Source organism: Haliotis asinina, chromosome 10 (assembly GCF_037392515.1).
Source record: "Haliotis asinina isolate JCU_RB_2024 chromosome 10, JCU_Hal_asi_v2, whole genome shotgun sequence".
Classification (NCBI taxonomy): Eukaryota; Metazoa; Mollusca; class Gastropoda; order Lepetellida; family Haliotidae; genus Haliotis; species Haliotis asinina.
This window is the reverse complement of record NC_090289.1, coordinates 40502907-40515612: the sequence shown is the minus strand read 5'-3', so window position 1 is coordinate 40515612 and position 12706 is coordinate 40502907. Positions and strand designations below refer to the sequence as shown.

At 40.4% G+C, this 12706-nt stretch overlaps 1 protein-coding gene across 1 annotated transcript; it reads left to right on the top strand.

Annotated features, from left to right (window-relative positions):
* Positions 1-188: 188 nt before the first annotated feature.
* Positions 189-6184, top strand: LOC137298484 (innexin unc-9-like). The gene is made up of 4 exons (XM_067830772.1): positions 189-283; positions 915-966; positions 2545-2710; positions 3203-6184. Coding segments are annotated over exons 2-4 (1224 nt in total). The 5' UTR covers positions 189-283; positions 915-964; the 3' UTR covers positions 4259-6184.
* Positions 6185-12706: the final 6522 nt, after the last annotated feature.

Genomic DNA, 12706 nt, shown 5'->3' with positions numbered 1-12706 from the left:
AGCTTCAAGATATCAAATGTCATTCATCATACTGTAATATTTTTCCTTGAAAATATCACCAAGTTAGCGAAATGCATTCCAAACCATATCAGTCCTTCCTAGAAGATGTGAGATAACCACCAGATCTCCACTGCCTCCCCCCCCCCCCCCCCCCCCCACCAAATCCACCCTCCCAAATCCACCCTCCCAGTTCTAGAGCCTGTCCCCTCGTTATCATCCGTGTTCGTGGCCTGAGACTGCTCGACATCAACAGCTGACAGGAGGGCAGAGAGGACAGACAAAGGTACGGTATGCTTTCTAGATATTTCACAGTGTTTTTCACCTAAAAAACAGACATTTATTAAAACAGCAGTTATGTAATTATTATTGTATGTGACAAGAAATATACTATGCATGAGGAACTAGGATAATTATTCTCTTTCTGATGTGCAACTAGTAATATTAAAATTAGCGAAAATAGCAAAGTTTGTTTGAAATTATTTAGATACAAGTGGATAAAATGAGTCATTCAGTTGTTTCAAATTTAATTAATATCTGTAATTAACAGAATTCACATACTACTTTCTGCAAGTTTAGTTTGAGCACTTGTAATAATTCAAGCAAATATTATCTATATACATATATTTGTATGTTCTGTGCAGTGACATCAATTTTCATTCAATTATTTAATATTGAATTTTATTTTAAATATTCTAACTTTCTGTTTAGCAAGTAATGTTTTTCAACAGCTCGTTTGTACTTTATATGAAATGCCCACTTTCACACATGTTTCCATGTGAGCAAATAGGTTGACAAAAGTTATTAATTTAATACTTGAAGGTGACATATAACGTGTTTCAAAAACCAAAGAAAGCATTTATTGTAAAGACTAGTGCACCTTCATGTGTAACGAAACCTCATTTCATTTGTTTTAGCGACATTAAGCGCCGAGGAAGGAAAACATTATTAACAGATATTCATCCCAATGTAAGTAGGTTTTGTTGAGATTGGTGTCATCAATCACATGCAAAACTGTAGCGCAAATAGATTTGCGCAACAGAGAAAAACGGCGACGTAGCTCGCACGTTGAAAGACTGGTCATTTTCCCTGTTAACCAGTTATCCGTTATTTAAATATTTTAAATACTACTTTTACTAGTGATCGATAGATGCATATATCTACTGATTGTTCAGCTTGATCTTATCAAGTGAACTCTAATGCATTGCGTGACTGTGTCACAACTGGTTGGATCTATTATTGTGAAGGGGTGTGCCTTTGTCAGGTGATTGTTAACATGTCCGAACAGCCGAGACAAGGTCGGCGTTTGGCATCTCAGTGTCGAAAAATCGTCAGCAATGTGCTTACTTTCTTTAAACAATTAGCTGCAGATGCTTTAATGTTTCCTATTCGGGCTTTTAGGCAGCGAGCCTCCTATTTAATGAAGTTAACTCAACCAGCCGGTTGTGCCGTTTGACCTCCCGGGTCATGCATATGTAGATTAGCTCAGGTCAAGCTGAACATCCTGGATGTAGGGTAAACCGTACAAATCTCATCGTTCGGAACTGATGAAGATCTGTGTTAGAACTGGCCTTCAGCGTGCCATACTTTGTTTAAGAAGCGACTAACTGATCGCTGACTTGGCTGAACGAGGTCACTGTATCTCAGTTGCAGAGATAGACCTTCATGATATCAATCACAGAAATGTTCAGTGAAGATATAATTATTTACAGTCCACCGCCATATAACTGGGACATTTCGGCGTTAAACAAACGAACTATCGGTCATCCTGACAGAAATAATAGAATCCGAAACATATATCAGAGGAAATCAGTCTTTGATGTGGTCATTTATTTCATTAAGAACTTTGAATGTTTTATTTGGTCATTGCTTCATACTAAATGCTTCTGGTTCGTCTTCCTATCACAATACAGACCACTCGAGTATTTCCTGTACTAGGTGATAATACGTGACAGCACTGATATGGCCTACAGAGACATTTAGATTTATCTAAAAGTCTGTCATGTCTTGCAAAGGGTTAATATCTTTCCAAATATGAAGTTTGTGAGTGATTCACTATTCTATGAGCGGTAGTTTCCCATTGAAGATCCGAGATCCGAGAACCGAGATCCGAGAATTGATCTTCAGCAACCACTGCTTGTAAAAAGCGACTAACGGGATCGGGTGGTCAGACTCGCTGACTTGGTTGATACATGTCATTGACACATGCTCATGCTGTTAATCCCTGGGTTGTCAGGCTCAGATCCGATTATATACATACCACTGTCATATAGCTGTAATACTACTGAGGGCGGCGTAGAACTAATCCCACACAATATCATGGTTTGTCAGCTTGGAGAATCTCCGAAATGACGAGGGTCGCAGAAGCCTGAAAACACGTGCTGCTGATAACCTAGAAACCCATTTCTTGTTCCCCCGTGATATTGCTGGAATATTGCTGAAAGCGGACTAAGCCTAAACATACTAAAACTACTACAAAACTGTTTAATCCGTCATCTTTAGGCATGACTTTTTTGTCCATTGAAGAAACTTCACTAACACTTTCAGGTTGAAACAAGCGCTTGACCAGCTTGCAAAACTATCAGCTGCACGGGCTACACGTGACGATGACCTCATTGACCAGTTACACCATTACGTTGCTGTGGGAACGCTGCTGTCACTCGCTGTGCTGGTCGGTGCCAAGTCATTTGTGGGTGCGCCTATCAATTGTTGGGTAGGTCAGTAATATATCCTATCCTGTTAATGTTCAGACTTGTCGACCCGTGAAGGTCCGGAGAAGAATAGGCCCCTCAGCACACACATGCTTGCCACAAAAGGCGTGTAAATGCCTGTAAACAGGTTATATATTCATTGGAATATTCCACACATATATTGTGCTTAATGAATTCTACAAATATCCTTACCCATAGTAGTACAAGCGTTTCCAGAATTCATTTCAAAAGTCTTACATAGGGCACCAAAGAGGAACTTGAACATAACGCTATTGACATCTGTCAGTATTCAGTCACTAATAAAACTCCGACACTGATGAGCAATTTAAGGACCACTGAAATTGGTACTTTGCGTTTTATCGCCCTAACCGAAGAGGTAAATGATTTCAGTAGCTGTCGTTCGTGTGATTTTGTTGCTTTTGTTCTTTTGTACGTACTGTGCCATCAATGTAATATACAACAATATGTATGTAAATATGTAAAAATACTTTCAGGTACCGAAAGAATACGACAAGGATCATTTCCAAGACTACGTGAATGCTTACTGCTGGATATCCGATATGTACAACGTCCCTTTCTCCGAGTCACTTCCGGTTGCGGTTGATGACCGGATGTCCGACGACCGAGACGTCAGCTTCTACCGTTGGGTCATCGTCATGTTCATGGTGCAGGCATTTATGTTCGAGATCCCACACATGATATGGAAAACAATGAAGGGGTTTTCAGGCGTCAACATAGAAAAGATCGTAAGTATGACATTGGACACACAGATGCAACCGGAAGATGACCGCGACACCAAGATGAAACATATCTCCATCTTCATCGACAGATGGCTGAAGACGTACCGCCGATTTGAACAAAACCCGTTTTGGAATCTGAAGAACAGGTTAGCTAACGTTTTCTTCTGTTTTGGCAAACGTTCAGGCTGTTACCTCACCAGACTGTATCTTTTCGTGAAGCTTTTATATTTGGTCAACGTTGTTTCTCAGTTTCAAGTCCTTACGTCTTTCCTTGGCTTCAATTACTGGACGTATGGACGGGATGTTCTTGAACTTCTAGCCGACGACTCGTATTGGGTAGATATACAGAACTTTCCCCGCATTGGAATGTGCGACTTCCAGATACGGCAACTTCAGAATGTTCAAACATTCACGGTTCAGTGTGTCCTGTCCATCAACCTCTTCCTGGAGAAGATTTATGCTGCGCAGTGGTTTGTTCTTCTCATTCTGTCTCTGCTGACCCTCGGGAGTCTGATTTCGTGGACAGTTGAGGAGGTGTTCACGTCTAGGAGGGAGAAGTTTCTCAACAAGTACCTGTTCATGTTTAGAGATGGCGGAGATTCAATTGACCTGAAGCTCTTCAAGAAATTCGTCCGACATTATCTCCGCGATGACGGCATCTTCCTGTTACGAGTTGTCGGCAACAACACCAGCGATATCATGACCTTTGATCTCCTAAAACACCTATGGGCTAAATTCAAGAAGGAGCATCACAAATCTGATGATGAATTCAGTCCCGAAATGAAATCATTCATCAATAGCTCAGCATAAATCAGATGATTTGACGATATTTTGGTTTCTTTATCTAGGTGAGATACAGTGTGTTTAATTCTTTGATTATATGGGTTATTGTATCTATATTGTAAAATGTCTTCGTCAAGATTAAAAAGATAGGTTAACCAAGAAATCTGCGCAGGAATGAATTCAGTGTTAACCTAAGAAACACAATATCAAGAGCATTTCAAAATTTAGAATACGTTTGATATACAAAAGAAGTCAGTGATACTATATAGCGACAGTTTTCTAAATTTCCAAAATAGCATTCCTCGGGGAAGTTTTCATGAAATGCCAGATGATGAAAACATGCGCTTGTTCATCTATATAGAAACCTCGGCTCTGCGAGAATGCATTGGCATGCCACCTTCAACATGGACATTCTTACACAACGTGCTTTTCCTGGAGAATTCCTTGAATTGTTGCTTTCAAAGACGTGTAGTGAATCGCCCTCTTTCATGTTTCTGGATGATATCGACGGTCCCACACAAGTCGTACTTTACACGAAGACTTGCAACAATTCGTTAATCAAACATTTGATATTGTTGTTTACTCCGGACAAATCATCAAGGTTTTATTGTATCAGTATTTTCTGAAATATGTGTGGTGTATGTGATGAATATCGCAGGAATGAATGCTAGCTCTGTATTGTGTTAGTTCAATATCCCTACATTGCTTGTCTGCATCAGAGCGCTTATAGCCATTTTCTGACATGAGCTTATAGTGGTACAGTAACATTCTATTATCGTGTAGTCTACTAAATTAGCCTTGTTTTAGCAGATTCTCATTGTTTTATTAAATTAGTGTTGTTTATCGTATTAGTGTTGTTTTATCAAATTAACTGAAGTGCATCTCTCTAGATCTAGACATTGGATTGAATATATATGCTTCATAATGAATATTAAGATTTCTGATCAATGAAAACTATACCTAATCTTTAGTGCTCTTTAGTGAATCTCATGTCAGTGAGTGAGTAAGGTTTTACGCCGCTTTTAGCAATATTACAGCAATTTCACGCTTGGGTTCACCAGAAGTGGACTTCACACATTGTGCCCATGTGGGTAATCGAACCCGAGAGTGACGAGCGGACGCTTTAACCAGTGGACTACAACACCGCCCCTCAGATCAGTGACTAATACTGTTATACTTAACCAGGGTATCTTCGTAAGCGGAATATATATATTCTCAGTGTAAATGTTATTTTCAGTTGCTTGTGTTTAAAGATACCTTCCCTAAAAACTGATCTTGTATCATCAACCTACCTGTTAAGGAGCACTAAAATTCAAAATATAGCCACGATAGTCGTGTTTAATATATTTAGAGAATTTTTTCTTTGGCGTTGCAGTTTCAATAATTATATCAATTCTTGAAACACATGCTCATTGGTTCAAAGACACCTTATGTAATGGTAGGTTTGCTCATTGGTTCAAAGACACCTTATGTAATGGTAGGTTTGCTCATTGGTTCAAAGACACCTTATGTAATGGTAGGTTTGCTCATTGGTTCAAAGACACCTTATGTAATGGTAGGTTTGCTCATTGGTTCAAAGACACCTTATGTAATGGTAGGTTTGCTCATTGGTTCAAAGACACCTTATGTAATGGTAGGTTTGCTCATTGGTTCAAAGACACCTTATGTAATGGTAGGTTTATGGTCACCACTCGTTAATTTTTTGGGAATACATCGTTTTCATCGCTGTCAGCAATTATGTTGCTTTTGACCTGATACATATTTGTGAATGCAGGTTCATAACATATTTAGATGTGCACCTTAGCGCACTACTCTACCAGTACATAATACATGACTGTATTGGTACATGATACGTGTCTGACTTTCATTGATTGCCTACACTGTTTTCTCAGATCTACCAACTATTTCTTCCAATTATGGTGTTCTTGTCATATGATATAAAATACCATTTTCAATAGCTACGATTTTTAATAGTTTTATTGAGCAAAGAGTGCACAGACGTTACTGCGAACCCTGTGTATATGGATATTTCTTCTGAGATTGTCCAGGTGGGTTTTACGACGATTTAAGCAATATTTTAGCAATATTACAGCGAGGGACACTGGAAATGTGCTTCACATATTTGAATATGTGTGGGATCGAACCCGGGTCTTGAGGGTGATGAGCTAACGCTTAAACCACTGGACTACCCTACCGCTTATGACTGCCCAGGACACTTCACATTACGAAAATTGATCGGGCGATGCTGCAAAAAAGGCTTACAGGGTTGGAGAAGATTCGCTCACCTTTACCTATACTGTCGATGTATTTGATAACACATGGCGAGCACACAGTCGGTATCGAACAACGAGCAGTGGTTTGTACGATAACGGAAATCGAGGTTACGTGAGTAATACTATGTAAACTGTTTTTATGCTACTTTGGTGATTATAGGCATTGACAGATCAAAAGAGGTCACCGACCTCCGTTTAAAATTCCTATGATGTACAGTATACTCCAGTAATAACGAACTGACGGATATATCGAAGTATTTTTAACCCCACACTGAGCAAATTCCATCTGTATGACGACGGCCTGTAAATATCCGTGTCTGGACCAGCCAATGAGGTGACTGACCTTATGAGCATCGATCAAGTCGATTGAGATATGATGGCATATGTCAGCCAGATCAGTGAGTCTGATCCCCTGACCCCGTTAGTAGCCTCTTACAATCAGTATGGGGTGCTGAAGATTAGTTCTAATACATGGGCTGACACTATATGCCTCATATGCATGTCAGTAAAACTGACAAAAGCGTTTCCACACTTCCATACAAAAGTCTGAAATCTCATTTCACCTACCCTGACAAAGTTTGAAACATGTGAGAAGCAGGTCAGTAATTGCTGGATGTTGCAGTGTTCACTCATTCACCCTCACTCCCTATCCCAACCCCTCCCTCCCTTGCTCACTCACTCCTTCACTCACAGACCTGCACACTCACTCACCCTCCCTCGTTCACTCACTCGCTCACAAACCCACTCAACCTCTCTACCTCCAGCCTTCACTCACTCACCCTCTTGCTCACTCTGCCTCGCTTACTCACTCACTCACCAACTCGCCCACATCTCAGAGTAATCTCTCATTCCACTTAAGTGTTTAAAGACGCGGTTTGAGGTGATAAGCAGCGTGTCTGGACGTATTTGACTCATACACCAAACATTTCCCAAATCTAACCTCCCTCCCTCATGGTGGGAATTCCAGGAAACTTCTATTTCAAGCGAACATTATACCACGGGTAACCGTTTGTTTGATAAAACAACCCCACCCACTGATAAGATGCCGACTTATTACATATCACACTAACGTGTTTCATAAAGTGCAACACGTGTGATAGTTGCCTGACAACTGGCTCAAATCAACTCTAACATTCAAACTATCAAACTGCCAGTGTCAATCTCCCGGGGATGGTTCAAACAGTTTTGAATGTTTCACAAACGGCAAGACACAAGTGTCACTGTCTTTATCTTAGCATATACTACGGATACAGTTTATTTACATATACTACAGTTTACTACTAATCATATCGTATTTAAATTGGGCACCTTAACTATTCTGATAAGCGTTTGTGTTTGTTATATTAGATTTGCACATAACCAACGGGTTAAGTGAAGATGATTGTAAAACAAATTCTGCCCAAATTCTTCAACTTTGGATCCATTTTTATCTCGATGATTAGACACAGCAAGGTTGTCTAACGGTCTACTTGGGAAGAAAGTGAACTGTGGAAACTAATAACTGGTTTAATATAAGTATATATGGTCCAGGTAGTTGTCACTTTGAGGAAAGGCCAGATTTATGGATGTCCACTTCTTTATTGTGGAAAACACAATGTTTCGGAGTGTATGCTTGCTCCTTCGTCAGGCATACGCCTCGAACCGTTGTGCTTTCTACTTCTAAATGCCCTCCAAAGAGTCAATTTGAGCGTTTTTACCGAATACATCATGTTTGTATCTGCTGTGTGGTGATGTGAGTACTCACACTGCCCATAGTCAGCTACTTGTGACAAATTACAACATGAAAGAAATATTCTGACTTATTTGTTTTTATAAATTGTCACATTGATATTTGCTGCTTGAAGGCTGTGTGTCATTTCATCAACATATACGTTATCATGTAAAACTGTTGCAAGACACCGCGTCAATATCTTTTGCAGTTTAATTGTGTTCTTAACTAAATATCTTAAGCTTGCCGAATTGAGAGACTGATTATGTGCTTGTTACTCCGGTTTTAGGATCGTCTTGTAACTGTGCTGAGAATTTAAATTAAAGACTTAATATGAACTTGATCCCAATTTCAGCTAAATATTGAACCCAACGTAAACAGCATGGATCGGCGTGTAAATGTTGTTATCAGACAAGCGGGGATAGTAACGACACTCCCAACATTGCTGTGGGGACTATCAGCATCGCGTGTATGCACAGGCAAATGTCCATCAAGCCTTTATATCCGGGGCGTAGATGTGAGTGAGTTTATTTTACGCCGCACTCAGCAATAGTCCAGCTACATGGCGGCGGCCTGTATATAATCGAGTCTGGACCAGACAATCCAGTGATGAACAACATGAGCATCGATCTGCACAATTAAGAACCGATGACATGTGTCTACCAAGTCAGTGAACCTGACCACCCGATCCCGTTAGTCGCCTCTTACAAGTATAGTCGCCTTTTGTGGCAAGCATGGGTTGCTGTAGACCTATTCTAACTTCACGTGTCCCAAGGCATAGATGTGAATTGGGTTGTCACAATGGCTGTGGTTGATACTTGGAAGGGCGTTACGGTGGTCAGTTCCACAAGCCTATAGCGCTAAGGTTATTGTAATGAGTGAGCAATATTCCAGCAATATCACGGCGGAGGACACCAGAAATGGACCTCTAACAAAGTGGTCAGGTGGCGAGATCGAACAATGGTCTTCAGCGCGAGTGACGAGCGAACACCTTTACTACTAGGCTACCCCACCTCGTCTGAGGTGATCGTAACGACTCAATTACGAGTTACGACCCTCGTAACAATACGACCGCTGTGTGGAACGGGATCCTGACAGCTTTCATCTGTAACTTACGGGTTGTGTGTTAACCGGGTTGTGTGTTAAACGGGTTGTGTGTTAACCGGGTTGTGTGTTAACAGATCAACATCATCAACCGATGACGTGGATGTTTGCTGGCGTTATCATTGTGTTTTGTTTTGTCATGATCGGGTCCTTTACTCATCAGCCGCTTTGATATGCCTGTCTTACTGATTACATTTGGTGCGATACACGTACACAGATTACACTTTCACGTGACCGCCTAGTCGGCGTTTTAGTGATAATGGGGCGGTGGGGTAGCCTAGTGGTTAAAGCGTTCCCTCGCCACGCCGAAAGTCAGGGTTCGATTCTGGGTACAATGTGTGAAGTCCATTTCTGGTGTCCCCTGCCGTGACAGTGTTGGAATATTGCTAAAAACGCTTAAAATTCACTCATTACTGGGGGTTATGACGTCTTTTACGCAAGGTAATACGAGGACATATGTCAACCACGCCGCGATTCTGATAGTCGCCTCTTACGATAAGCACGAATCACTGTACATCAGTTCTAAACCGGATCGTTTCGGGTCCAATTTAGACAAAAATGACATCTCTCCGCCGAGTCACCTTACCATGGAATCCTAGATGGGACCATGTCGCGTTGTCGCCTTGTCGCGCCGAGAAAAAAAACAACGTTTCAATATTGCAAAGCCTTACGATGTGGCAACGAGACAGTGTCCCTTTTAGGATTACATGCAAAACTGTGTGGTATGTAAGGGTGGTATCCGTTCTAAACTACCCGTCACATCGGCTTAGCGATTATTTACCAAGGAGAATCAGCCACATTACTGAGCTGCCGCATCTAACCAACACCCACACATATCTTAAATACAGTAATGCTGTTAGCAGTGTCAAGTGAGTGTTTGATTTAACACCGCTTTCTAAGGCGTTCCAGTTATATTTGATGGTTTATTGTTTTACGCTACACTCAACAATATTACCGCCTGTGGAGGCGGCTTGTAAATGATCGAATCTGGCCCAGACAATCCATTTATGAGCATCACAAGCATCGATCTATAAAACAACAAATAAACAAATTTATTCCGTAACCAAAGTATTTTTAGTATGATTTAATGGTGAATACTTTAGATAGATACAGTCCAAGTTTGTATAATACAATTTCATCAGTAGATACCACCAGGTGTATGGAATTAATAGTTGTTGGGGAATCTGGTCGATATTTTTTTCTCAGATGAGAGAATTTTTTACACTTCATTTTTTTCTTCATATCTCCACAATCTTCATATTTTTCTCCAAACAGAAATCACAGACTCTTTCTCCATGGGGTATACTGTTGTTTCTTCCAGTTTCAACTTTTAGTCAAAAATAGTCTAAATTTTGATATACAATATTTAAAATACTGTGGAATGTCATTTCTTAGATATGATTCAACACTGAGTAGATAATTATATTGATGACAAAATTTACATTAAAAGGAAGATTCCAGGAAAAGTGACAGTCTTGACAGAGGTTGTCTGGTAGTTTTATTTTAGATTCTCGAAGAAATAAGTCTACTCGCCAATATTTTGTTGGATCCACACTATACCGAAAAATTCTTAATTGAGGTAGCCCATGAATATCTTTCAACATCATCAAGTGTTTTGAGGATTTTACATGCCTGATGTGGTAGTCTGTTGTTTCCAAGGGTGAATGAATCTTGTCCTTTATTGCCCTTGTCATGAAGATATACTGAAGGGGGAATCTGCCACATTCCCCTAGAGCCGTGTTATCTGGAGTAATTTTAGTAAGCCTGCGAAATCTTACAGAAAGCCGCTTGGATACTTTCAGTCAGCTTGCTTGAAGTTCCCCAGATTTTGGCTCCATAACATAATATTGGAAACAATCATGCTTTCAAACGCTTTAAAATTATCTTCATAGCCCAGTTTTCCAAACTTCTTTGAACAAAGTTGAACCTGACTTTCTTGGCTTGCGCAGTAAGACAGCTTAATGTTTTAACTTCAGTTTAGCTCCTTTGTGAGTCCACCTCTCATACTATCTCAGCAACCCCCTCTCCTGAATACCACAACTTTTGTTTTCCTTAGATTGACTTCTATGCCTGTAGAGTCACAGAATTGTTCTATCACATCTATTTTCTTTTGAAGTTGTGCAACATTGTCAGCTATTGATGATGTATCAACTGCATATAATAATGCATGGATATTGGAAAAATCTGTTGTTATTTATGAGACAGATGAGCAGTTTTGGACTTAAGACACATCCCTGACGGGTTCCGATGCTGCATTTAAAATATTCAGATAGCCCGTTGACGATCTCACACATGCTGATAGATTAGAGTACACTGAGTACATTGAGGACTCACTTTCTTCAAACGACTCGTGAAGGTCCGGGGTAGGTCTTGCCTATCCCATGCATGCCTTAAGAGACGACTGGGTGGTCAGGCTGGCTGACTTGTTTGACGAATGTCATCGGTTCCCAATTACGCAAATCGAGCCTCATGTTCTAAATCACAGGTTTGTCAGGTCCAGACTCGATTATTTACAGACCACCGCCATATAGATGGGATATTGCTGAGAGCGTCGTAAAACTAAACTCACTCACTTCAGTCACATCGTGTAACTTGTAGCAGGAAAGTTCCCGGTGATGTTGATCTACAACCCTTTGTTGAAATATACTAACATGAGTAGTATTTACAGACCACCGCCATATAGCTTGAGTGTTATTTACAGACCGCCGACATATAGCTGGGGCTATTGCTGAGTGCGGCGTAAAACTAAACTCGCTCACTCACATTCCTCAAACTGTTCAATAGAGATTTATGGTCAATCGTATCAAATGCCTTGGAGAAGTCAATGAAGATGTATTATAATCTCCCTCTAGACCTGGAGAGGAACTTCTGTACTATTATCCCCTGTAAGGTGAAGATATGGTCAGTGGTTGAGTATCCAGGCCTAATGCCAGCTTGTCATTCATGAATAATACTGTTGCTCTCACACCCCGCTTGTATCCTGTTCCTTTTCCCCCCATTCCCATGGGAGCACTCCTGTAAATAAAATGTTGTTAAAGAGCTTGGTGAGTACTGGTGTGATACAATTAGTACACTTGATCAATTCATTTACAATGCCATTTGGTCCTGGAGATTTGATGTTCTTTAGCGCTTGAAGACATTTGCAGATTTCATCATAGGCAAAGGGAAGATTAATATTCTGTGATGTATCTGTAAGCCACATATCTTCTTCTACACCACTGTTATCAGCGTCATAGTTAGTTCCCCAGTTGGAGGACAGCAGATTCTTTAAAAGTTCAGCCTATTGTTGTACTTATATCTGTGGAGTTATTTGTGATGACTCTCTTGATGATTTTAGAATGCGCCAGAATAATTTAGGATTATCTCTGGCTGGAACAAGTTGTTCTTTCT